Genomic DNA, 26811 nt, shown 5'->3' on the forward strand with positions numbered 1-26811 from the left:
CTTTGTCCTTCTAGATGAGCTCATACCCTTTTAAATTTACTTTCTTTTTCTTAAATCCAGCCTGCTCTGGAAAGATCTGTTCAATTGTTTTTTATTAGATGCTCCCAGCCCCAGAACAAAGCCTTCCTAATGCTCTTGACCAGGGTAGCTGAAGTCTTTCGTTTTGGGTATACTATGCCATTGTGTTCCTAACTGCAAAATCCTGTCCAGGATGGTTTTCCTATTTGCCTATGTCTGGAATGTTTTAAAACAATCAAAACTAATAAAGCTCATTTTGAAAACCAGAGAAAAATTTAGCATAGAACTGGAACAAAGTAATGCATTTATCTACAAGATTGTTTTTCTTTGAAATAAGTCTGACCTTGGAGAATTTGAGAAATAGTCATGGGAAACTTTAGTGGTGTTGCTTGGATAGTTTTAAGGATATAGGCTCTTTTATAAGGGTTTTATCCCTCAATGTCAAATGTTCATGAATCTGAATAGTGAATGAATCCTGGGGGGAAATAGCTGACATGAGTGGCTATTTCATGTTTTAGGTTTGGAGGTGTATGTGTGTGTGACCTTGGAGGTGCCTTGGCCACCCTTCTAGAGTCCAGTGTCAGCCCAGTCAGTTTTAGGTGAGGAGGAGTTTCCTCCTCCTTGGCCTCTGAGCCACTGGCAGCATCAGTACATGCTTGGACTTGGCTTTTGGCTTGAGTCCTCAGCAGTGTCAGTTAGTGGCTGATTAACAGTTACAAGGTCAATAGTGTTGGTACAGTGGATCACTCTGTGTTTACTGGTTTGGCTCTTTAATTTACTGGGGGTCCCTGTTTCTCTCCAGAAGGGAGCATATGAGTGGAAGCAGTACTTTCCCCAACTCCTTTTTACTTAAAATTCATCCCAGAGCCCTGGTAAAATCTGGGACCCAGAAGCTTGCTTTGGCTTCCACATCTCTCCTCCTCAAAACCATCTCAAAGCTGCTTGTCAATTGCAAAACACTTTAAAAATTCCAGGGAAACGCCTTTATAACAAATCTTGATGCAGTGAAGTGGAATATGCACAGATCTTATGACCCATTTCTTTTGTGTGTTCAGAGAGGGTGCAGTGGTCGAGTCAGCACATCAGGCTCACCTTCTTAAAGGAAGGTGGGTTTAAAAACCATTTTTTAAAAAATTGAGACAGTGGTTGGGTTTTGTCTCAGTGTGCTGCAGATGCTGTTAATTTTTTTAAGTCTTTAGCTCTTGGATTAGATGGCTTATTTAAAAACATTTTCCCTCAAGATGTAGTATTTGAGTAGTCCTTTTCACTTTTAAAGATGTTTGTTAAAAGGAAGGGTTTCATGTTTTTATCTTTCCATTTTCAGTATTTTAAAACATAATTTTCTTCCCAGGATCTTCCTTAGATTCAGCATCGTGTAGTAAGTTGTGCCTGTTTAGTATAGATTGGGGTCTTTACACTTTCCATTGTTCAAAAAAATACCAGGAAACTGCTAGCATCTAAAGGAAACATAGTATGGCAATTCTTGCTATGGATAGCTTGAAGGGCTGGCTGCAGATGGATGGAAGCTAGGATTAATATTAAAAAACAATTTAGGGTTCTCATGTAGTCTGCACAATTGGACTCCAGGCATAAGGCATTCAGCCTGCTGGCCATTTGTGATCAGAGGGGCTCTGGGTGCTCACAAGGTGCTTCTACTATGTGACTGGTTCTAACCACCCTTCCCCTTGCCTTTTGTTTCTGATCTGTTTCAGGACATGGAGGAGTGAATCAGCTTGGGGGGGTTTTTGTGAATGGACGGCCACTCCCGGATGTAGTCCGCCAAAGGATAGTGGAACTTGCTCATCAAGGTGTCAGGCCCTGCGACATCTCCAGGCAGCTTCGGGTCAGCCATGGTTGTGTCAGCAAAATTCTTGGCAGGTAAAAGCAGGAGCTCCAGGCTTTCTTTGATCTCTCAAATAAAGACCTAAAAGATGGCCCAGCAGCCATCCAATGTGCCAGTGTCATAGTGAGGACTGTGGCAGCATTTTGCTTCATATGCAGGTACTTCAGAGTTTGTAAAGCCTTCAACCATCTAATTCAAAGTAGCCCTTGGAAACCCCTGTTTCAAGTAAACATGGAATAGTCAGGAGGGAAAACATGTTTTCTGAAAGTCTAGTGAATTACTCTCAAGAACCAAAGAGTAGGAAATTCTTGAGAATTTCCCCTAAACATTTTAAGTGCTCAGAGACTTGAGCAAGGCTGGGTGGGAAATCCATAAATTATAGTATCACATAACCAGAGTTTAATTTTTTTCCTTCCTTCCTTCCTTCCTCCTTTCCTCCCTTCTTCATTCCTTCCCTCTCTTCCTTCCTCAATCCTTCCTTCCCTCTCTCTTTGTCCCCTCCCTTCCTCTCTCTCTCACACTTTCTTTATAGTGTAAGAAATTGAACCCAGGGCTTTGTGTAAGTACTTGCTCTGCCACTGAGCTATATCCCCAGCCCTCAAGGTTTCATTTTAATGTTTTCAAAAAACACTTTCTACTTTTAAAAGTCAGCTATCATTTCCAGTTTTGGGTTATCATCAACCTTATCAAGTTGGGCTGCATGCATTATTTTCCTTCTATGTGTTTTGTTTCCTTGGTAGTGACAGGCATTCTAAGTATATATTAAATCAGAGAGGAGGAAAATAGCAACAACAAACACTAACTCTCAAATCTGACATTTGAAAGTTGCCACTTGACCCTGTGATTTGCTGCGAGCAAAATACTAACAATGACGATTTTCCCAGAGGGCTGTATGGTCTTTTAAGCGTTAGCATTTATTTTCTCAGTAGCCTCAGCATGATCCAGGGAAGCTTGTGTTAAGATGAGGAAACAAACCTACCTAGGCAAAGTGACGACCCAGGTATATCCAGCCAGTCAGCCCTTGGGTTGGGATGAAGCCTAAAGGACTCCTGGATCATCCAGGTCTCCCCACAACTCCAAAACATAGCCATGGGTACGGCACATGGTGTTGTACTAGCTTTGCTCTGGAAGCAGGAGCATTCTTGGATTTAGCTATTTAGGGCTTTCTCACTATTTTTCCCTGGGTCAGAAAACAATATTTTTGTAGTTTAGAAGAGATGCCTGAATAAAAAAAAATGAATATTTTGAAGTATGTCAGTGTTATCATGATTTTCTGTTTGCTCTTTTCCTTTCATCTGCTGGAATTCAAGATATTCTCTCAGATAGAGGGAGTTACGGAGCTGAATAACCTTGTAGGGTCTTGCTTGAGACCAAAGGGAGAAGTTCCAGGGCCAGGTGTCAGGCAGCTCCTTTAGGGGTCTCTGTCCCTGTGTTTACTCCTCATCTTCCTGCCCCACGAGAGTCACCTCAGGCCTGGAAGCTGTGGACTCCACTCCTGTTGTGCACTGAGCAAGCAAATTAACCCCGGCCAGCAGAGTTCAGGGAGGAAACCAGGAAATCAGCCTCGTGGTGTTGGGTTAGGCAGGAAGATGAGAATGGGAGTGGCAGTAAGGGAGATAGAGGAAAGAGAAAGAGAAAGAGAAAACAAAGGGAAAGAATGATTTTAAAAGAGAGCTAGACAGAGGTAGAGAAATGAAGGCAAGAGAGAAGTAGGGAGAAAAAGAGAGAACAGAATTATTTTAGACTATCTCAGCGTCAGACTTCTGTTGCTGAATGGGTCTCAGATATCTTCTTGGAAGCTTCTTTGTACTGAGGAGAGGGAAGAGAGGAAGAAGGCCCTTCCTTTGTTTTTGCTGAGACGTGTCTCTGCTGAGCCGACATTTTGCTTGCTCTTTGAAATCTTCAAGATACTGAGCCTTTCTCAGAGGGAACACCCAAATGATGAGTCCTCATGTTCTGGTGCCCTGGAGCCCTCCAAATATCCCAGGCAGACTGAGAGGGACAGGGATCCTCCTAAGCCCAGCCGGCAACCTCCCTCAGCTCAGAATAGATTTGTCACTAGGTAGAGTGGCACTCGGAAGTTAAGCGCCGCTCCGGTGCCTGGCCGTTTAAGTTGTCAACAATAAATTGGAATTTCATAGCTCATTATTTTCATAACTAAGAACCACAGTGGACAAAATGTCACTCTAATTAGAACTGCCTTTTAAGAAACAAGTTCAGCCCTAAAACAGTATGACTGGGAATTTCTGAACTGGGGCTGTTGATCCACAGATTTTTTTTTTTTTTTTTTTTTTGTCATTGAAGAATTTGATGGGCACTCACGAGGTGTCAGATTATAGAGAGCATGTGTTGTGTGGTGGCTGTGGTTTTCAGAGGCTGTGTGGCAAAGCAGGCAAAGTCTCCTCAGGAAGGTGGGCAGTCTGCCAGGAGGGTGAGCATTCAGTTTAGAGCATAAGGCTGAGGAGGGGTTGGAGCTTGGTGGCATGTGAAGTTGAGTTATCTCTACCTAGAGCCCAGCTGTTGTCTTCTCTCACTGGAGCTTGGTGGGAGGTTCAAGTCATTTGGAATGGGTGGTCTGTGACACAGAAAAAAATAAAACATTTTAGTGGGGTTTTTAACCCTTAACTCATGTACTTTTATGCAAATACCCCCCCTTTTTTTTCCTACAAAGCTTTTTCACGTGCATTCTGAATTTCTGTCTTCACAACAGCCCTGGAAATCAAGAAGGGCAAACATTCTTCATCCATTACATAAATGGGACAACCAAAGCCTAGAGAGGCTAAGTGCATTGGCTAAGATCACACAGCCAGTTAGTGGCAGAACCACTGACAAGCACCTAGTCGTTTTGACTCCAAAGCTGATGCTCTTCACGTTGGTGGCTGCCATTCGTCTTTTGTCTGTAAGCCAAAGGGCTGCACGGCTGTTTTGCAGAGATGAAAGGATGGTTATTAAGTCTGAATTCTTACTGGACACAGTTGCGAGTTGGGGTTTCCGGAGTGTAAGTGTTGCCTTCTAAGTGCCTGGCTCATGTGTCAGTCAAAAAGAAGACGGAGACCTCTGGTGTCAAGACTACACTCCCACAGTTGGCACAGCTCAGGTGGGACAGGTGGGGAACCCTGATATTGCCACACACCATCCCTATGAGAGGGACTCCATCCTGCTATCCTCTGATTTGTGTGAATATTATAGTCCCATTTGACTGCATACGTTGAGTATGTTATTGATTCAGTGAGCGAATGAAAAATGCATGTAGAAATGCCTGGTAAACAGCAAAGCAAGAATCAAAGTTGCTAATGCTTAAAATTTTATAACCGAAGAGCACTGGAGTCAGAGTCCAAGTTGAAAGCTGGGCTGCCTCTAGCTGCCAGGAGTTGGATGAGTTACTTAGTCTTTTGATAATTAATTTTTCCTTCTATAAAATCCTATTAGTCTCTAAGGGTTGGTATGAGGGTGAAGATAAAATGAAGAAAAGTTCTGTAAACTTTAGAGTGCTGTGCCTAAATTATGAGTTGGTATGTTGTAGTAACAATTGATTTCCTTTTATAAAATCAATGGAACAATTGGAATCTTCAGGGATTGCTGTGTGCCTGGATTTAGGCACATTTTAGCTTTCTAGCAAAAAAAAAAAAAAAACACTTTCTTGGATATTTTAAAAAACATGTTGTGAGTAATAATTTTTCAGCAAATTACAGAAAATTGCTTTCAATAATTTTTCATAAAGAGGGAGGAAAGATTGAGTTTTACCTTATGGTCAAAATTTGTAAATGACTCACTCTTCTCAATGAAAAATAGAATTTTCACTTCCACATCACTGCTTCCAAATTATTTCTTCTCTTCTAGAATATTCACTCATTTGGCTCTAACCAGACTTACCCAGGCTGAGAATTTTAGCATCTCTATAAATGTTTCCAGTCATTATTCCATCCGTCCAGAATCACCTCATTAAAGACAAGTTAGGTTTAAAAATTACAAGTCATTTCTAAAATGTCTTTTGATTAAAAAAATTCAACTGCAAGAAAATCTCCTTTGGAAGAGGAAATCAAGAATTTCCCTGTAAATATTGAGAGTGACATCCAGTGACGGCTCAGATTCAGAGAAAGAATCAAGTCATTTTTCCCGCCTGAAATGATCTTTCATGCCACTCTCCTCCCTGGTCTCGGTTTTGTTGTAGAACCCTGACATCCTATTTGCGTTAACGAGGAAAAGCTGATAGCATGGAAATGTCCTTAGAAACGGCCATTTACCTCCGGGGAGGCCCCTGGAAGGGCTGCCGAGACTTGTGGTTGGCTGTTTTCATTGCTTGGGTTTTGACTTCCAACACATACTTTTCATTAATTCTGGAATCCAACACTCCTTTTAATTTGACCCCATGGTTATTGTCTTTCTCTTCTGGAAAAATAAGTTGCATTATAGGAGACAGTTGCACAGAATGGAGATTCTGCTAGGATATGGGAGAGCTGGCAAATCAAAGGTCAAAGTCACCTTCTTGGAAATTTTAGTTCCAGAGGCTTGGCCACAGACCTGTCTTGGCCTCTTGATCTTGTGTGACCTTGAAGAAACCATTTAACTTCTATAAATTTCTATTTTATTCCATATAGGGATAATCATTTATTTGTTCATCCACTCAAAGCAATTTTTTTGTGCTTTTGAACTGTTGAAGATCAAATGGAAAAACTGGCTTAAAGTGTTCTGCAAACTATAAAATGGTGGATGAATGTGAAAGAATTTTATTAATATTTAACATCCTACTAGTGCTGTCCAATAGAAACATAATGACAGCCATGTATGCAATTTTAAATTTTCTAGTAGCGTATTAAGAAAAGTAAAAAGAAGGCAGGTGTGGCAGTGCACACCTGTAATCCCAACACTAGGGAGGAGGAGGCAGGAAGACTGTGAATTTGAAGGAAGTCTGGGAAACATAGCAAGACCCATCTCAAAAACAAACAAACAAACAAAAAGAAATAGGCATAATTATATATTTTGTTTAATTCACTATATAAAAAATAACGTTTCAGCATGTAACCAATATAGAAATTGTTAGTGAGATATTTTACATTTTTGTACTGTTTTAAGAATCTGACTTGTAGTTTACATTTATAGCACCTCTTGATTCAGAATAGCCACATTTCATATGTTCATCTACTTTGCTGGTTCCTCATGACTGAGCTCCTTTCTCCTTGGGTCCTAGGTATTATGAAACAGGAAGCATCAAGCCTGGAGTAATTGGAGGATCCAAACCAAAGGTTGCCACGCCCAAAGTGGTAGAAAAAATCGCTGAGTATAAACGCCAAAATCCTACCATGTTTGCCTGGGAGATCAGGGACCGGCTGCTGGCGGAGCGAGTCTGTGACAATGACACGGTGCCCAGCGTCAGTTCCATCAACAGGTGAGGGGCCAGTGGTTGTCAGGGGCTGGGGACCTGGGTTGGCATGGGGGTCCTGCAGGTTCTGTATGTGCTTCCCAGATATGGTCTCTCTCTTTCTGCCAAGGCCCTCTAGAGGTTAATGGACAAGAGGGATGATAACAGGGCTTGCTGGCTCTCTGCTATCTTTCTCCTTTTCTCTCCAAAGTAGGCAGGAGTCTTGGTCCAGGGAGAGGAAACCAGGCCAATACCCTGGCTGCCTGAGAATTTTCCAAGGCCCGAGTGATTTTCATCGTTTCCTTCACCGTCTACCTTAATGAATTGTCCTGACTAGAATCTTTGTAAATGTCTCTGTCCCTATTCGCCAAGTCTTAGTACTAGCTCATCTCAGATGTTCCCAGGAAGAAAATCCTGCCTTCAGTTTAGGTGGAGGTTGAATCAGTGAGTGCAGGGAACAAAGCCATTACTTGGAGTTGGGAGATTTGGCTCCTAGTTCCAATGCCATCAGCAAGAGTCAACATACTCTTGCTCTCTCTAAGAGCCCCAGGGTGGGGAGGACCTGAATGAATGACCATAGGACAACAGAGATACTTTGAGCTGGGGGCTATGCTGGCAGCGGTCCTGTTGCTGGAGGCTAGGGCTCTGAACTAGGTCTTCATCTCCAAAGGTAGGGTCAAGAAGCTAAGGTGCTCTGGAGTGAGGGCACTGCCCTTTCCCAAACTCCCCCAAATCTCACCCATGGAGAGAGAAGAAAACAGATGCTAGGCATGGTCTCTTCTTGGGAGCCTCCATGGCCTCTTCCTGGAAGCCACCATGGCTTCCTCTCCTCTCTTGGCTGATCTAAGATATATCTTAGATTTGTGCAAAGGGTGCAGGCAGAGCTCTAAAAATTAATTTCTGGCTCGGTGTGATTCAGCAGTGCAAGTTTATAATCTCGGCATTTGGGAGGCTGAGAGAATGATGCGTTTGAGGCCAGCTTGAGCTACATGGAAAGACGCTGTCTCAAAAACAACAAAAAAGAATAAATAAGCGTAAAAGTAAATTTCTGGAAAAAAGCATACATTGTAGATGGTGCAATCTCAATTCCCCCGGAAGTCACAGTCGGGTGAAGCTGCGAGACGAGCATGAACAATTGTTCTGTAAACTCCACAAAGAAAAGAGAAGCCAGCAGACTGAACAGTTTTTGAACCGTTCCTGTTTTTCCAACGTTCACACCCTACCATGGTCAGTGCCCAGCTTATCTGGGCATAGGGGACTCCTCGTCCCCGGCAGAAGGAGGTGGTCAGATTGGATTGTCTTTGAGGTCCCATAGTCGCTTTTTCTGGGACAACACAAATAAGCAGAATCACTGTGATTGATGTGCTGATGTTTGGGAGTCTTGCGAGTTCATAAACCCTTAGTCTGTTTTCTTTCCCTTGCAAACCTTTACTGCAAGGTTTTACAGCAAGCTGCTGAAGAGGCAGAGGAGAATGGGGTGCACAGCTCCTCAGTCTGTCCTAGAGGACTTCTGAGTCAGGCTGGGATTTTAACACGCATTAGAATCTGGACAGAACTGCCACAGGAGAGGGAATGACTGTAGTGGGTTTAGGAGTAGGGGAATCACACCTTTGGATTCGGAAGGTCTCTGATCTGTTTTGAGATTCCTGTCCTTCTGGCCTATTGCAGGATTTCCATGACACAAAAAGCCATATGACTTTTTTTCTGGGCCTCCAAAATCATGGATGTGGAGGCCCTGATATCTGAGGCAATGTGGAGAGGTCTGGCTGTTCTACAGCGCATCCTTGGCCAAACCCCTGGTCAGGCTTTGGGAGCCTACAGGGTACATACCCGATTAGGTGGTTCAAAGGTAATTTTAGGTGGACCATGGGGGTCACAAACTCTACTACCTTACATGGAGCCAGGCAGATACCCTAATGAAGGAAACCAGTCAGGCAGAAGAATACAGGGCATGGTATGATCTTTGGTAAGCCAAACAGCACAAGCCATATTAAGTAGCTTCTCAGTTCCAGTTGAAGGCTACTAGAAGTGTAGGCCCACTATTTGCCAGAATTTTCCATTCTTCAAGAAAAGCCGGAAACTAAGGATCTGTGTGTGTGTGTGTGTGTGTGTGTGTGTGTGTGTGTGTATGTGTGTGTATGTGAAATAGCTGTATTTTTAAGTGGTGGTAACTAATTTCAAACAGAGCTCCAGTTTTTATTCTCTATAATGCAAGGATGGAAACTGAACTTGTGATGAATTTGTTTTCATGTAATTTAGAAAAATATAGGTGGCACACCAAACCAGTGAGTCTGTGAACATTGTGAATTTCCCCTACTCACTTATGGTAGGGAACTACAATTGCCTTAAAAGATGCATTTATTTAAGTCAAAAAGTAAGTTATTTGAAAAAAAAAAACCAACATGGAATAAAGAGAGCAGAAGTTCCAGATGTGGCAAAGGCTGTGAAGGGGACATCAGGGAACAGCAGATGCTTTGTGCTGGCTGCTGTGCTGGTGGAGGTCCTGATGCTGGTTGTTGGGGTCATGGCTAGTCTCAGGGGCCTCCTGGGTGTCTTAGCCAGCGGTAGCTGGCTGCTTGTGCTTCTAAGCCCATGCCTTCACATCTGTAGCCTGACTCTGGCCTGTGGCAGGTGTAGAAACTGAGGCCCTGGTAGGAAGCACAGAGGAAAGATGTAAGAGAAGACCTGGTCTCCATCCACCACTGTCCTGTAGGTCTCTGCAAGCGACAGAAATGTGGATCTCTGAGAAGAGAGGCAAGGAAGAGCCTTGCCCACTGCACTTTAGAGCCTTGAAGCTGGCATGGTTTGCTGTCTGTCAGCCCTTTCCAGTTTTCCTCTCTGAGGACTCGTCTCTCACCTGGCTCCTCACTGCATTCTTCAGTGAGAGTTCTCTGAGCACGGATGATCTCTCACCAGTGCACCCTTCTCCTCCAGCTGCAGTATCAGTCTTATTGTCCACAGGAAGGCAATGCTCCCGTTGCACTAAAATGGATGCAGCTTCCAAATACCTACCTTGCAAATGTCACCAAATAGAAGCTCTCTCCCCGCCCTGCCTCTCTTATTTCAAACAGATAGGGAGGCGTGGTGGCTGCATTTATAGCTATTCTGGTGGCCACAGGGGACTCTCCACTGTCCACCCCTACAAATGTGGGCCTTCCTGCTATCTTTGACTAATGTGGGAAACCATGGTGACATGGGATTAAGCAACACCGAACAGTTCTGCTAGGAAATTTCCTGGGTCACAAACTACCTTGTTCATTTGGCCTGTTTTTGTTTTTTTTTTACTGGAGTTTGAACTCAGGGTCTACATCTTGAGACACTCCACCACCTCTTTTTTGTGGTGGGTATTTTTGAGATAGGGTCTCATGAACTATTTGCCCAGGCTGGCTTTGAACCTCGATCCTCCTGATCAGCTAGGATTACAGGTGCAAGCCACTGGCGCCCAGCTTATTTGACTTCTTAAGGAACAGTTTGTGCTGGGATGCTCTAGAACCTGCAAGAGGGATTTTTGGAATGCAGCCTGCATGTCAGTTGGAGGTGGTTGTCCCAGAACTGACCCAAATTGTGGGTGAAATGAGGTCTCTCTTCTGCTGTTCCAGTCCCATGGCTCTGAATCAGGGACCAAGCAGTAGGGACAAGTGGCCTTCCTGGCTTGGAGGGGCAGCTTTGTTGAGTACCCACTGGTTGATGTCCATGTCAGTATGTGGGACCAACATTGCTGGGTGTTCTGATTTTTCAAAAGAAGCTAGAAATCATGTCTTCATGGAAAAACTTACAACTTATACATATTAGCATCTAATTCAAGAAAAGAAATATACTGTGCAGGGGTTGGAGGCAGCCAGACAACATTTTGTTAATTTTGCCTTTGATCCTAACTTTGGCAGCAAGTCTTCTGAGATGACTTATCCACTCCCTTTGTTTCCTCCATGTCAGCTGCAGGCCTGAGGGGCCTCCAGAGTCCCTTCCAAGCTTGGTCCAGCTGGACCCAGGTTTTTGGATTCTCAGCACAGCTGATCACCCATGCTTCTCTTCGTGCTGACAACAGTTTCATCAGGGTCATGGGCTTAGGGGCCCTATCTCCCCCTTTTCAAGGCACCATGATTTTCTTTTTTTAGTGGAATTTTGTAAGGAATAGTGGGGTATGGTGGCAAGAAGACCTGGCTTTTCAAAGGAATGGATGGAGTGATGACAAAACAGGATCCTTAAGTGCCTTTTTAAAAAGTGTATCATAATTTGTTTATATTTTTGTAGTACATGGGATTTGAACTCAAGGCCTTGCATTTGCTAGGCAGGTGCTTTACCACTTTAGCCATCCTGCCAGCCCCCTTAAAAGCTTTTAATCTGTAAAATCTATTGGAGTTTTAACTCTCCAATTCTACATGGATTTTGAATCCAGATAGGCTTTATGCCTCATATAGAACATATTTAGCAGAGGGATCACATCCTTTGAGTGTGGCTCAAAGAAAAGTGGGAGCTAGGAATCTGAGCCGACTTGCTGTGTGATCCTGGGCAAGTGACTCGAGCACTCTGGGCTTTAGTTTCTTCACCTGTAGGAAAAGGTTGATTGCTAACTCCCCTTCTCTGTTGAACCAGAGGATGTTTATATGACATTCAGGTCATGCTTATGGTCAGCAAGGTAAGAGTATGCCAGTGTGAGTGTGTGTGTGTGTGTGTGTGTGTGTGTTGCTGGTAGTTGAACTCAGGGCTTTGTGCATACTACACAAGCCTCTACCACTGAGCCACATCCCAGTCCAAGGACATGCCTTTTAATGTTGACTGCCAGTTAGTCCCAACAGTTTGTGGCTTAGAAAAGGATTTGAGGATGTTCTTACTGGGATGGAGTTGTTTTCCTCTCACTGCCATTTCTTCTCAATGGAAGATTTTTACTTGGCAGCTGCTGTGAGCACATGGGCGAAATCTCTCACCCCCGGAGGCAGCTTTGGAGGGTTCCCTATACTTGTAGGATCCCCCATAAAGCACCATTGCATTCTGTCTGTATCCTTAAGATACAAAAAGAGGATGGCTGCTTCTCCTCCCCAGTCCCAAGGGAGCTAACCCCGTGTGCTTTTGTCTGTTTTTGTAGCCCAGACTGGCCTCAAACTCTCGATCTTCCTGTCTTTACTTCTCAAGTGCTGGGATTATAGGCACACTCCACCATGCCTGGCCCCATGTGATTTCTAAGGCAAATGTGAACTACCTGAGTATTTGAAGGTTAAGGCTTGTCATTAATCTTTATGATGACACCATTGAGAATAACAGCATGTAACACTTGTTATTTATATGTAGCAGTCACTTCTAAGTAGTTAATTGATTTAATTCTAATAATAATTCTATGAGGTAAGAATGATTCTTAGTCCCATTTTGCAGATGAAGAAAATGAGGCATAGGGAGGTTAAGTAATTTACTGAAGGTAGTGTACCTGGGAAATTGCAAAATTGGGTTTCAAATTCTAGTTGTTTGATTCTGGAACTTAAATATTTAATACTGCTCCAGATGTCTGTCAGTGATTTATGACAATTGATAATTCCTTGCCAGTGATTTATAAATTTTTTTTGGTGCTGAGACTTGAATGCAGGACCTACACCTTGAGCCACTCCACCAGCTCTTTTGTGTGTTTTGTGGTTTCAAGATAGGGTCTTATGAACTATTTGCCCAGGCTGGCTTTGAACCACAATCCTCCTGTTCTCTGCTTCGTAGTAGCTAGGATTACAGGCTTGAGCTACTGGTGCCTGGCGATTTGTAAATATTTTAAAAGAAAAATGAAGCTTGGCATAGTGGCCCACACCTGTAATCCTAGTTATTTGGGAGGCGGAGGTAGGAAGATTGTGGTCTGAAGCTGCCCAGGCAAAAGCATGAGATCCTATATGAAAAACAAACTAAAAGCAAAAGGATTAGGGCATGACTCAAGTGATAGAGCACATACCTAGAAAGCACAGACTCTGCGTTCAACCTCCAGCATAAAAAAGAAAAGTGAAGAAAATATAGTTTGCTTCTTAAAAACTAACTTATTTTATTAGAATCTATTAAATTGTACATAATGAGTAGTTTCATTAAACTACAGGTTTAATAAGAAGTTAGAACTTTATGTTGGAATGTTATCATGCATTTATTATATGGGCAGACTATTATTATATCTGGCATATCCTTATATTTACTTATCTCACTGCACCTCTGTAGACATACACTGAGAATGTGACATATACAAAGTACAAAGAATAGATGTCAACTTAATTCCAGGTGGTAAAAAGATGGCCTCACTCCCAGGTCTTTGTCCAGTATGTTCTGTGTGTGCTTATTTAAAACAAGCAAACACAGACACTCAGAATGTATCTGAGGTAGCACTTCAGCTGACACATCAGAGAAGGACAGAGGGCTGCTGGTAAGTGGCCAGGACTCAGAACGGGCCCATTAGGTGATCTCAGCTGGTGATGCCGAATGCCCTGGGTGTCCAATGCCAAACTGTAAAGTCACAGAGCCAGCTGCCCAGTGAGTTTAAGGGGTTCTTCCCATTCACTTGCACAAGTTGGAGACCCAGTGCAGCCTTGAAGTGAACTTCCAGAAATAATGGTCTGCCATGTAGAAAAGCTTCTCATGGAATGTTGTGAGCTGATACACAACTGTGTACGTGACTTACTCCTCAGTTCGTTAAGAGAAAACAGGTATTTCTAAATATGCACAGAATGTTGGTATAATAATATACCAAAAAGTGACTTTAGCTATCTTCTCTGTACTTCTCTGTGTTGTCCAAATAGTCTACAATGAGCACTTTCATAATGAAAAAAAAAAAAACTCAATCATTTGAGGCTGGACTATAACTTTTCCAAAGAAGCTGAACATTCTATTATGACTTCTCCCAAACACCAGGGAAGGAACTTTCTTGTAGAACACAAAGGGACTTTTGACTGGGCTCTGATCTGTTATCATAGATGTGCTGGGCTTGTGGTCTCCTGAGGGCCCCATGTGTGGTGCCAGCTGGATGTTTATAATGGAGACTCCCCAGAGCCCAAGTTTCTGCAGAACATCAGAGCTGCCAGTAGCAAAGGGGAGTCAGTACCACTTTTTTTTTGTCTTTTTTTGTTTTTTTGCTGTACTAGGGTTTGAACTCAGGGCCTACACCTTGAGCCATTCCATCAGCCCTTTTTTGTGAAGGGTTTTTCAAGATAGGGTCTCACAAATTATTTGCCTGGGCTGGCTTTGAACCACAATCCTCCTGATTTCTGCTTCCTGAGTAGCTAGGATTACAGGCATGAACCACCAGCACCTGGCCACAGTACCACTTTTATCTCTTACACGTTGGGCTTTTCTGTACAAATTTTATTTTTTTATGAGAAGGATTTGATTAATTAAAATGAGCAAGAATGTTCTGTTCCACAAGGCTCACAGTGGAATGGACTTGCTCAAGGTCATCATCAAGTATGTGTTAAAACTGGAGCAAAGTGTCTGGAAAGATAGGCCAGGGTTCCCCTAGCCCCCAGGCATGTGGGCTCTTTCCATGAGGTTTTGTACAAGGTGGGCTTTCTCTTGGCAAAGCCAAGCCGAGGGTTATCTCTTGGCAGCACTTTAACCCTCTCTAGTTTAGGAGCGACACATATACCCCCTCCCTTGGTAAGTTCGCTCCTGGTAGGGATATTCCTCTTCCACATGGTGGACTCTCTAGGGCAGAGGAACCAGCACGTGAGAGTTACCAGGAGTCACTTGGTTCAGTTCCTTCATTCCATAGATAGGAGGCTGAGCTCCAGGGAAGAGAAGAAACTCCCTGGGAGTCCCTCATGGAGCTGTAGTATTATCACGTGATTCCTTTTCTTCAGAAGAAGCACTCAGGGCCCAGAGAGGGGGTGCAAGTTATCCGAAGGCACCCAGGGAGATAATTCCTCTGACCTCCTAATTCTCAACCTGGGTTCATAGTGTCCTCCTCCTCCTCCCGCCTCTGTCCCTATGCCTCAGATTGAATATAGGTTTTCTGGTCCTTGGTGCCTAGTTGGTTGAGGTCCTTTTCCTTCGTGATGGTAAATAGCCATTTTTTTCCCCCACTATCCACAGGATCATCCGGACGAAAGTACAGCAGCCCCCTAACCAGCCGGTCCCAGCTTCCAGTCACAGCATAGGTAAGAAGAACTTTTAAAAAAAATTTGAAAATCTAATGGGCTCCAAATATTCTAAAGAACTTTTAATCATTCTTATGGACAGATAATTCTGCATAAAACACTTCGGCACACGTACTAATGCGCCTTCTTTGTCATTCTCCAAGGGCTGAACCTGGTAAATGAATTTTATAAATACTGCTAAAAGGTTTTGAATTTTACTGATTATTATGATAAATAGCTTTCACCATGAGACAGAAAATTGAAATCTAAGCCAAAAAAAATCCACTAATGGGGGTCTATAGAATGTCAGATAATTAAAGTAATAAATCAAGAAAGGGATACTTATTCATAACATTTTCTGCATCATTAGTCAGTAAGTAGTTTTGAATGTGTTTTTTTCTTCTATCAACCAGCCCTTCTACAATTCTTTGTGCACTTGCAGTCTTGAGTGAAGATGTGGCAAAACTTCCCAAACTTTCTTTCTCTCTTTCTCTTGCTTCTGTATCATGTACTCTGTGAACTGTCAATGGCTGCCAGTGTGGTTTCTGATGCTTTCAGGTGAAGTTTGAGTGGCCATGACTTGTAAAGGTGGTGTCCTATTTCTCACTATTGAAGAGTTCAGACTTTTCCTTTTCCTTTTCTTTAAATTGAGTTGAAAATGATGTGTCTCTCTAAGACCCACCATTTCTCCATTTGGGACAGAGGAAACATCTCTGGCTAGCTGGGTGGAAAATGACTGTACTGTAAGAAAGTGGGCAACCATTCAGCAACTCTCCAACAGCTGGGGTTGCCCAGGTGCCCATGAATTCTGAATAATCACACCTCAGATTGTGCATCCGTTTCCCCTTCTTCATCACCGTCACTCTTTCTTTAACTGTGCACTTGAACTTTCCATGGTGATGGGGAACTGTCAGAGGCCTGGCTTATAGTTCCAATTTTGTTATTAGCTCACTGGATGAGTGAACTGTGAAAGTCCCTCACTTCTCTGAGCTTCAGTTTCCTCACTGGAGGATGGACAGACACAAGCCAGGTCTCTGATCCTCCAGGTTTGCCTCTTTGGATAGGGTAAGACAGAACACCCTGCCATGAGATATTTCTTCACTTAGTAATGCATTCAGAAAGAGTTTGCTAAGCCCCTGCTACGCAGACCATGGTGTTGGAGACCAATGCTACCAATGAGATAGGACAAAGTCCCTATTCTCAAGGGTGTCTTAGTCCAACAGGGGAAAGTAATAAAGAGAAGTTTCAAAATGTTGAAATGAAGCCCAAAAAGAAGGGATGGGCGGTGGGGGAGGGAGCAGCACTTCTGTTGGGCTGTGGGGAGAGAACTAAGGAGGGCTTCCTGGAGCAGGGGGAATGCTTCTGGCTGAGATTTCACCTGTGGCTTTAACTGTTTCAGGACATATAGCATGAAAATTAAACTAATAGTACCTAATATTCTTTCAATAGGTTTAGAGGAATAATTCTACCAGAGGTCAGCAGAATGTTTTGCTTTGTCCCAGAAATTTTTATTAAAACTATATCTCATAGCTATATGGCCATTTATAGCTTATAAACTTATTGAGCAGTGAGGAAACTGAAACTCATAGATTAAATAACTAGCCCAAGGACATGTTGCCCAGAAGTGGTGGAGTCAGAACTGGAACCTGGATCTTTCGAGTGTAGTGCCATCACAAAATACCTAACCAAGTGTCATCAGCTCTGCTGGTGACTTGGTGAGCCTGGCTTATATGTGGTTGTTGTTTAAAGTATCAAGTGGCCTGTGATCCTCTTTCTTCTTCTGTTCTTTGTATCTTAATACACAGAAAAAGTCGTGAAATTTGCATAAATCTATTTTGAGGTGCTTTTTCTGGTGAAGGAAAAGAGAAGTTAACGATTTCTGCTTCTGTGTCTGTCTCTGAAGGAAGATCTAAAATCAAACTCAAATATGAGAAGAAAGGAACTGTGCCCTCTAGGTCTGTAGGAGGGAGGAGCTAGATCCACTCCCAGGAAAGTAACAGCTTCTCACAGGATCACCACCACTTCTAGTGATTTCCTACACTTCAGAGTCAAAGGCAGCTCCACCTGCCTCCAGCTACTTATGGCCCAAGGAGATGTGTGAGATTGGCTGTAGGTTTTAATGAACCAAAAAAGTACTCCCATACAGCCTCTGTCACCACTTCTGGGCAGGGAAGTCTAGAATTTAAGTGAGCAGACCTGGGGCTCAGTTGTACTTAGTTGTTTTGGCTTATCAGCTGTGTCACCTTAAATCACTTCACTTTGTGGAGCCTCTATTTCCTCATCTGATAAATAGAAATAAATAATACCACTCTGGGCTGTTGAAATAGTCAAATAAAAACACTGTGTTAATGCAAAGCATATTGTTGTTCTTCAGTACTAGTTAGTGAGGAGCAGATTATTATAGCTTTAGCTGGGCACTAGTGGCTCACCCCTATAATCCTAGCTAGTTGGGAGACAGAGATTAGGAGGATTGTAGTCTGAGGCCAGCCTGGGCAAAAAAAGAAAAAAAGCAAGACCCTTTTTCAAAAATACCCAACATAAAAGGGGCTAGTGGAGTGGCTCAAATAGTACAACACCTAGCTAGCAAACATGAGGCACTGAGTTCAAACCCTAGTACCACAAAAAAAAAAAATAAAAAAGACTTTAGTCTCTGGGTTCCAATCACCGCTCTGCCTCTTATTTGCTGTGTGACTGTGGGTGAGTCACTTATCTTCTCTGAGCATTGGTTCCCTTACCTTTGCACTGGGGAATACCATTACCCCACATTAGCTTATAAAATTGTTCTCAGAATAAAATGAGGTCATGCCTCAATGGCTGGCACAGATTAAGTTTTCAGAAAACATTAATAATTATTGTTATAAGTAATATTAAAAATAAATTCCAGGTAAAAATGGGAGAAGAGATAGTGAGGAGCTATAAGAAGCAGAGAGAACTTGCTGGCTGTTTGCTTGGCTGTATGTATGACTATGTGTGAGCAGGTATTTATGTCTATGTGCTTGAGTGGGTGTGTAAACCAGGAGTGAACAGGCTTCACTACGTGTAGGGACCAGGAATGGTGGCACACACCTGTAATCCCAGTTACTTATGAGTTGAGGTAGGAGATTGAAGTCTGAGACTGGCCCAGGGAAAAGTGTGAGACCCTACTAGAAAAACAAACTAAAAGCAAAAGGGCTGGGGGTCATGTCTTAAGTGACTTGCTAGGCAAACAGTTGGCCCTAAGTCCAATCCCTAGTAACTGCCAAACAACAACTACAAAGTCTATCTAGAGCTCTTCCTAGCAGTGGTGGGTGGTGGGTGGTGGGCCCCAGCTGCCCTCTTTCTCTTCTCCATCCCCCCGCTTCCTGCATCCTTGGACTGGCAGAATTTCAGTGTTTCCTTTCTACTCTGTGCCTATGTTCCTGAGTGTCCTCAGGCTGGTCCCCTCCCACCACAACTGCACCCAGTCCAGTGTATGGGAGCACATTTGTGACAGGCCAGCACAGGTGCCCTACGCCCCTCAGCCTCCTGCTGGCCCTGACTGCCCCTCTTCCTCTGTACAGTGTCCACGGGCTCCGCCACGCAGGTGTCATCGGTGAGCACAGACTCAGCGGGTTCATCGTACTCCATCAGCGGTATCCTGGGTATTGCGTCCCCCAGCGCCGACACCAACAAGCGCAAGAGAGATGAAGGTATGAGTGGCAGCCAGCCCTTGCAGGGATGGCCAGACGGTGTCTGTGGGATGCTCGAGGAGGGTAGAAATAAGTGTCTACTCAGCACTCCCTCACCTGCAGAGGGCTGAAATTCTAGGGCCCTGTCCTTTCCTAGAGGACAAGGAGGGCAGACAGGTACCTAGCTGGGATTGGTTCTTTCTGAGCTCCTCCCATCTTCACTCCTTGAGTGGAAAAAAATGGGCCAAGTAGATTCCTTGTGAACTGAGCTTTGTGTAGACACGACACCCAAGGAACCCTGTGTGTGGAGGGTCTGAGCACAGCACCAAGATCCCCTTTGTGGGGAGCCTTGGAGAAGGAGAGAGGGGCTGAGCAAAGCAGCTGCTGCCTGCCCTGCAGTGAAAGGGCACAAGTGGAGTGGAGGGAGCAGGGGCAGGTTTACTGAGGGGTGGGCGCTCTTCTCAGTCTAGAAGGTCTTCAGCCCAGGGGATGGTGGGGTGGAAGAAATTAATAATTCTCTCATCTTTGCCCTTCGGCCTGGAAGGAAGACATGCAAGGGCCCCCTGGGGATTACAAAGATGACAGTCCTCCCAATTGGTTTTTCTCAACCCCTCACCACTCCGTGTGCTATGTTTCGCCCAGGCTGTTAGAGCTGGCTATCTTTGTGCTGGACACAGGCCCCTCCGCTGGTTAGGCTGCCCTGTGCTGGCTGACATTAATCGGTTTGAGAGGAGAGATGACCCCCTGGGAGTCTGTAAAACCTTAGTCAGGAAGGGGAAAAAAAAAAAAATGGCTGTGGCGTAGGGCCTGAGAGCAGCGTGACAGAAATCTTGATTCAATTACTCTGTTCCTTAGCACAATTCCCTTTCTTAGCTCCGTGTAAGGGATGTATGTTCTTGTGAGCACATGCCTAAGTACTTAAGATCTGTAACTAGAAAATTGAGTTGGCCTAGCAGTGAATTGTCCTGTGGGCTGCATGTTCCAGGCCGCGCAGAAGCTGGGCCTGTGGCCTCTGGCTGCAGCTGTGGGGCTTCTGGAATGAGTCATGGCTTGTGGAACCTGCTTCCCCTCTCCCCCTGCTCCTGACTCCGGAGCAGATGTCAGAAGTCTTTAACCCAGTGGGTTGCTGTGCCAGCTTTCTGCGGGAGGTAGTGTGCCTGCCATCTCTGTTGGTTTATGGGGTTGATGGTGTCATCTTTTCTCCCATTGTCACCTGGCCTCGAAGCAGATGCTTCAAGCTGGAGCCCGGCTGTGTTGGATCACCATGGAGGGATGGGTTGGATGAGGCTCCCTTGGAGTTGAAGAATCAGACAGAGATTTTTGGAAAAATTAAAAAATAAAATCTAGTTTTCTGTTTAGCAATAGACAAGTCCTGACTTGGGGGCATTGCATTACAGTGTTGGAGTGCTGTATTAGCTCACAGTCTCTGATTGGTGGTGGCTGTTTGGCCTCTGGAGCTGCTTGAAAGGTGTGTAGTGGTTAGTTTTGATACTCTGCGCTTCTCAGTTCATTCTCTGACAACTGTGGGTGGTTTGGGATATTGATCTTTAAGAGGGACAGTGACAACTTGGGTTGTATTTAGTTGAGTATAACCTGAGCAGAGAAGGATCCAGATACCTGAGGACACCGACAGGCTTAGGGATATTTGACCTAAAGAAAAACAGAATAAGCAGGACTGGATATTATCTTCAAATTTTTGGAAGGAGAAAGGATTGAGGCTTTGTTGTGTGGGCTTACAGATCAGTGTGTGGCAGATGTAGAGGCAATTTTAAGTCAGGGTAAGATAGAACTTTGTACATATGAAAGTGGTCTAGGGATGGATAACGGATCCCTTGGGAGATAGTGAGTGCCCCATCTCAAAAAGTATGGAAGAAGATTAAGTCTGAGCTGCCATACAGAAGTCTCAAGAATCAGATGTGGGACTGGGGATGTGTCTCAAGTGGTAGAGTACGTGCCTAGCATTGGTGAGACTCTGGGTTCTATTCCCAGCACAGACAAAAACAAAACAAACAAACAAAAGCCAAACCAAAATGAAACAAAAGCTGTCACAAAACCAAATGTAGGATTGGATGATTTTTGCTATCCTTTTAGTTCTGATACTCCACAAAGACAGGGGAGGAGGTTCAGCCTGTGTTCTGTGCACTAAGGAGGAATGGCTTGGTGTTCCAGAAGCTTAAGGGACTGGGAAGAATGGGAGGCCCCCAGGGGCAACCAGCACCTCCTCCTCACTCATGCTGGCCAAGCATGTTGAGCATGTTGGTGGATGAGCAGAGTGGTGTGCAGAAATGCCCCGGCTCCTATCAGGAAGTGTCTGGGGGAGTACTGCACTGTGCCCTCTCTGGTCCTTCCACATCCTCCTTGCATTGGCTCCAGGGGCAGGTGCAGAGGCAGACATCAACACCACCATTTTATCAGGGAGGTAACCAAGCTAGCCAGCTGGGTGTAAACTGGGAAGTCAGGAGGAGCTGGAGGACTCTGAAGCCTCCACTTCCTGGTATCGTCTGGCTACTGCTGCCCCCCAGCAGGGGGTGCCCAGGGAGGCTGTACAGCATGATGTGTGAGGATGCTGGCTTCCAGGATGGTACCATTTTTCTCAGGAGCCTTCCGCAGCCTGCAGGGAAAGTCGTGGAGTGAGAGGGGCATTAGAAGACCAAGAGGAAGGTAACTGAGAGTCTCGCCCCATGTCTCAGATGAGGTAACTGAGGCTTTACAATGTGGAATCTCCAGTTTGGACTTGAGTTTTGCCTTTTCGGCATTTCCTGGGGCCACTGTCCTGCCCAGACCTCAGGGCACTGACAGGCTAGTCAAGACTGCAAATTCAAAGTCCCCGGATGGGCAGTGTGGGATGTTACAGCAGAGCGGGCAGGCAAGGCAGGGAGGGGCCGGTTTTGATCAAAAGGGTCTGAGAAGATTCCTCCTAGGGGATGGCATTGGTGTGCTTGGTAGGGGGAGGAGAAAGGATTCCAATCAAAGACAAGGAAGAGTGTGTTGACTCTGGGACTCCAGTGAGCATGCGCAGAGAGAGGACTGGCCCATGGCTGGAATTTGAAAGGGAGAGAAATAGCAAGAGAGGCTGGGGTGGCTCAGATATTGACTGTAGTAGCCCTGGGACTTCGGATCTGGAAGCAGTGGGGAGATGTTTTGATGGTTTTAGAGACTCAAGATGCACAAAGTTTGCTGAATGTTTCTCATGTTAGGGTGAATGTGAAAGTGATTAACCCAGTACAGTTCAATAGAAATGGAATACACATTAAAATGAAATGGAATCATATTAAAAACAGTAAAAAGAAGCCGGGTGTGGTGGCGCATATCTGTAATCCCAGTAATCAGAGACTGAGACTGGAGGATCAGGAGTATGAGGCCAGATTGGGCTACATAGTAAGGTCCTGTCTCAAAAAACCAAATCCAAACCAAAAAAAAAAAAAAGAAACAGGTGGAATTAATTTTAATAATATATTTTCCTTAGCCAAATATTGTCATTTCAACATGTAATCAATATAAAAATGTGATGATGTGTTTTCCTTTTTTTTTTGAACTAAGTCTTTGAAATAAGTTATGTATTTTACACTTACAGCACATCTCAATTTGTATTGCTAAACATTTGAAAGCTAACATCAAAGGTAGTGAGTCCTTCAAAACAATGAAATTGTGTTTAGTGGAAAAAATGTTTTACATGGCTTCTGTTTTTAAGTTTAGATGAGTTTAAAAATTAAGTAAAATTGAAAATTCAGTTCTCAGTTGTGCTAGCCATATTTTAAGGGCTCACTAATCACATAAGGCTGATGGCTTGTATTGGACCATGTTAAGCACACAGTAAGGGCTCAATAAATGCTTGTTGGTGGAATGGGTCAGTCACACAGTTTTGGAGGGTTCACACTTAGTGAGGAGGGTAAATGGGGGTTTCTGGTCTCCCTACCACAGGGCTTCTGTTTGGTATTTAGGGTTTCCACAGAAAGCCCTTTTTGAGTTTGTAGCCAAAATAAACAAGTTAGAACATTGTGAGACCAACAGATTGACAAGGGTCCTTTTTACCTAGAAATTCTAGATTTCCTTCCAGGACGCATCCAAGACCAGACTTGGAATGTGGAACCTGTGTCCAAGTCGCAGATGAACTGTTCTGTGGCTATGGCAATATTAAATCCCTGTGGCCGAGGTGGGGCTGGTTAAAAGAAGCTACTGGGATCCATGCAGATGGTAGCTGACAGCAGCGTTTGGCTTCCTGATAACAGCTTGGCTGGGCTAAGGATGGCAAGGTAGTGAGTTCCCCATCACTGGAGGTGTGAGCAGGCACAGGGCAAATAAGGAGCAGAAGGCATTCTGGTTTGGAAGCTGTGGGTCTTGGGGCCTGTGACAGTCTAGGAAGCTAGTGCTTCTATGACACACTGTGTCTGGTGTTCTTCCAATTTGTCTTTCCCTCCTGCGCCTGGATCTGAGTCTGTCATTCACATGGATGTGATCAGATAGGGGCCCCATCAGGGGCATTTTTGACCTGTCCCAGCCTTTGGCATAGGCTGCCTCACAGAGATGTGCAGAAGGCTTGTGGGAGGCTGTGAGAGTCTGGCTGGAGTTGGGCCAGTGGAGAGAGGCAGCCTGGTTGGTCTGACTTAAGAGCTTTCATGGAGGAAGTTATGGCAGTGGCCCCAGAATTCCTGCTGGGCTGGGGGTTCAGAGCCTGAGGAGGGCTGTCCCTCTCTGGAAGGCCTAGAGGAACTGGTGCTGAGGCTGGACTTGGCAGAGGAGGCAGGGCTGTGAATAGCAGCAGCCATGGGTGAAAGGGCAGCCCCAGACCCTCTGCTGCTTCCTGAGTCTTTGATCTCTGGTGAGGCCTCCTTCCGCTGTCTCAAGGACCCCCATTCAGGTCCCCTCGACCTCCCCTCTCCTCCTCCCCCAAAGTTTGAAAGGCCCTGAACACATGAGGTCAGTGGAGTGAGAATCCCTTTCACCAGCTCAGGCCAGTACCAGTGTAGACTGTGGGGGCCCGCAGCTCCTGTTGGGGCAGTGGGAGTACACCATAAGTGAACTTTCCAGCCTTCTGATTCCTGGACTGTCCTCTACCTCAGGAGGGCACAGGAAAGGCAGCCAGGACCCAGAGGTATCAGTCCATTAAAAAGGTACCAAGTAAGTCCTGTGAGACCCTCATGGCAAGGTTTGGGGGCTCCTCTAATGGCTCTATCCACCCTTCTTTCTAGGGGTGCTGTCTCCTCTGTTTTCTTCCCATGTCTTTTGTTTGGGGATACATCTCATTCTAGGTTATCTGGCTCTTTGTGTGCTGTTTATCAAACCTCTCCCTCTCTTGTACACACACACTCACTTTCCTCTCTGTTTTCATTCTTGCTCTCTTTCTTACCAACTTCCTTCTCCCCTCTCTGTTGTTCAGGTTGGGCACCTCGCTCTGCTTTTCCCAGCAGATCCCCATGGGGGCCTGGGTGTGGAGGGACAGGATTACAGGTGTTCATTCTGACCCTGGATGGGCCCTGGTCTTTCTCTCCTAGGACGCTTTTCCTTTCCTGGGTAGAAGGCTAAAGCAGAGGGTAGGAAACCCTTCCAGATTTCCCAGAGGGAAAGGGTATGGGGCAAAGCTGGGGGTTCCAGAGTCGTTACACAGATAGCCCTGGTGGCGCTATGATTCCACAGCTCTCTGATCTCTACAGAGCCTCCACAGGGTGTGAGGCAAGGTCATGGGCTAAGGGCCAAGATGTTTTGAGGACTTCTGTGGTAAAATCTGTGGCAAGTTACAGGATCTCTCTGGCCCTCCATTTTGTGATCTGGAAAACAGAGCCTTGTAGATTACAGAGATTTCACTGCAGGGCTTGGTCATAGTAAATGCTTAATAAATGATCGCTGGAAACTTGAGGATGAGAGACCAGTCACAGGCTGAGGACAGCAGGCTCCAGCCACGGTTCTGTTTGGCAGCCGAAACCACCACTGACTTCCTGTTTTTAACAGCCTACATCATGGGCACTGAAGGTGCCCAGTGAGGAAGCCGGGGAGCCCATGGGCATCTAGGCTGAACAACAGTGCCCCCAGGTGTCGGCTGCAAAACCAAGGGCCACTGGCTTTCCTTTTCTTCCTTTTCCTTCAAGATTGGAGTCTTCCAGCCTCTTCATGGAAGAATGAAAGTGTGAAGCCTGGGTTTTCCATGAAAAGAGGCCTGAGTAGCACAAAGAGGAGGCAGCCTCTTGGGTAGGGGGAAAAAGGGGAGCATCTGAGCCAGAGAGGGCTGGGTATCTCAGGGGTCCTTGGGGGTCACCAGCTTGGACCGCAGAGAGCACCTAGGACATTACCTTGCAGTCATTATGCTGATGGGAAAAGAAGCTCGAGGAGGAAGAGGAGAGGTCTCAGGATAACAGTAAAACACAGAAAACCTGGAGAAGACAACTGGGTCTTCAGAAAATCCTTGGTATCCCCTGCCTTTGGATGTGACAAATCTCAGCTCTCCCGCCTTTTGCCCATTCTCATAGGGCCATCTGTCATCCTCACTGTTGAAAGCCATCATGATTTTACCCAGCAGCCTATCACCCCACGGGAGGCTGACCCTCTGATTGCCCAGGCTCTTGGCTGCAAGCTCTGACCTTCCCACTGTGGCCTCCCTCTACTCCTCAGCCATGCTGTGATTCCAGACCACATACACTCTCAAGAGTTCTCCTATCTGTGGCATTACCCACACAATGCACTCCTTCTGGCTTGCTGTCCTGTGGGGAGTCTGCTGGCCTGGCTTGCTGGTCCAGAGCCAGCCCACTCCCCAAGGAGGATGGGATGTTCATTGTTTGGCCACACATCCTTCTCAGATGGCTAAGCCTGTGGAGTCACTAAAGGCCAGCACGGAGCAGGGGAGATCAGCAGGCTCTGCTGGAGGACAGGTATCCGCTTCCTCACAGTGGCTTTTGGGGCTAGGAAGAAGGTTACCACCACTTTGTCTTGGTCCCTGTTGGGGCCTCCTCAGGGTAGGTCCCTGCCCTGGCCCTGTGTGAGGTATCTCTAGATGTATCATACCCTGGGGGACCCTTCTCTGAATTTTCTTGTTGTCTAGATGGTGGCCATGGTCAAGGTCATCCCTGGCAGGGCACCACTTGGAACGAGGTGGCAATGGTCGTGTGGTTGCCAAACTTTCCTTGGCTTGCCCTGGATTTACGATGTTCAATTCCTTACCAACATCTCAAAATCAGGGGGTTTCATATGTAGATGTCTGGTTTTTGGTTTTTTTTTTGGTGTGGGGGAATCACTTCTGGTAACACTGGGTGGCAACCTCCTTCTGGGGCTGCTGGGTGGGCTGCTCTCAGGCTACTCCACCCACCTTGGCTCACAACACTTGGGCTGTTTTCTCTGTCCCATGGTGTTTAAGTGTCTGAAATCCTAGCAAAGACACTGAAAAAACAAGTTTGATTCCTTCCTGTCTGGGGCAGCTGAAACCCATGGAATGTGAGTCCTGGAATTGGCCTGGTGTGTGCGCATGCGTGTGTGTGTGTGTGCATGTGTGTGCGTGTGTGTGCAGTCATGCATGAATGTGGTCAGGGGAGTGGGCAGTCGGTCTCACAGACCAGAGGCAGGTGGGTTGGGGAGGTAGGTACTGAAGCAGCCCAGGACTGTGGGATCGAGGTCATTTGCTTTGTACCCCCAAATTAGGGTAGTTCAGACACCCAAAGGTATGCAGTGGGGTTAGTAGCAGACAGGCTCAGGACCTGAGTTTGCTGTCTCCAGCCTGGCTGGCCACTCTGCCTTGTCCTGCTCTTATAGCCATGGGCACCTCAGTGGAGACCCAGGCAGACAAATTATCAGAGGCCTCCTGGATGAAGAAGCCAGGTGGTCAATTGAGGGGCCTTTCCCTCTTGCCCCCGGGGCCTGTCCCATGGGTGGGGGGCC

The 26811-nt window shown here is 45.4% G+C and overlaps 1 protein-coding gene across 4 annotated transcripts in view; it reads left to right on the forward strand.

Moving 5' to 3' along the window:
- The window catches only part of Pax5 (paired box 5), a 189487-nt gene that overhangs the window by 11568 nt on the left and 151108 nt on the right, over positions 1–26811 (forward strand). For all 4 annotated transcript variants that reach the window (XM_074051446.1, XM_020158166.2, XM_074051449.1 and 1 more), the window contains exons 2-5: positions 1731–1896; positions 7050–7247; positions 15261–15325; positions 18844–18972. In XM_074051446.1, coding sequence (XP_073907547.1) covers positions 1731–1896; positions 7050–7247; positions 15261–15325; positions 18844–18972 — 558 coding nt within the window. The remainder of the gene's footprint in view (positions 1–1730; positions 1897–7049; positions 7248–15260; positions 15326–18843; positions 18973–26811) is intronic.

Source organism: Castor canadensis, chromosome 13 (assembly GCF_047511655.1).
Source record: "Castor canadensis chromosome 13, mCasCan1.hap1v2, whole genome shotgun sequence".
Taxonomy (NCBI): domain Eukaryota; kingdom Metazoa; phylum Chordata; class Mammalia; order Rodentia; family Castoridae; genus Castor; species Castor canadensis.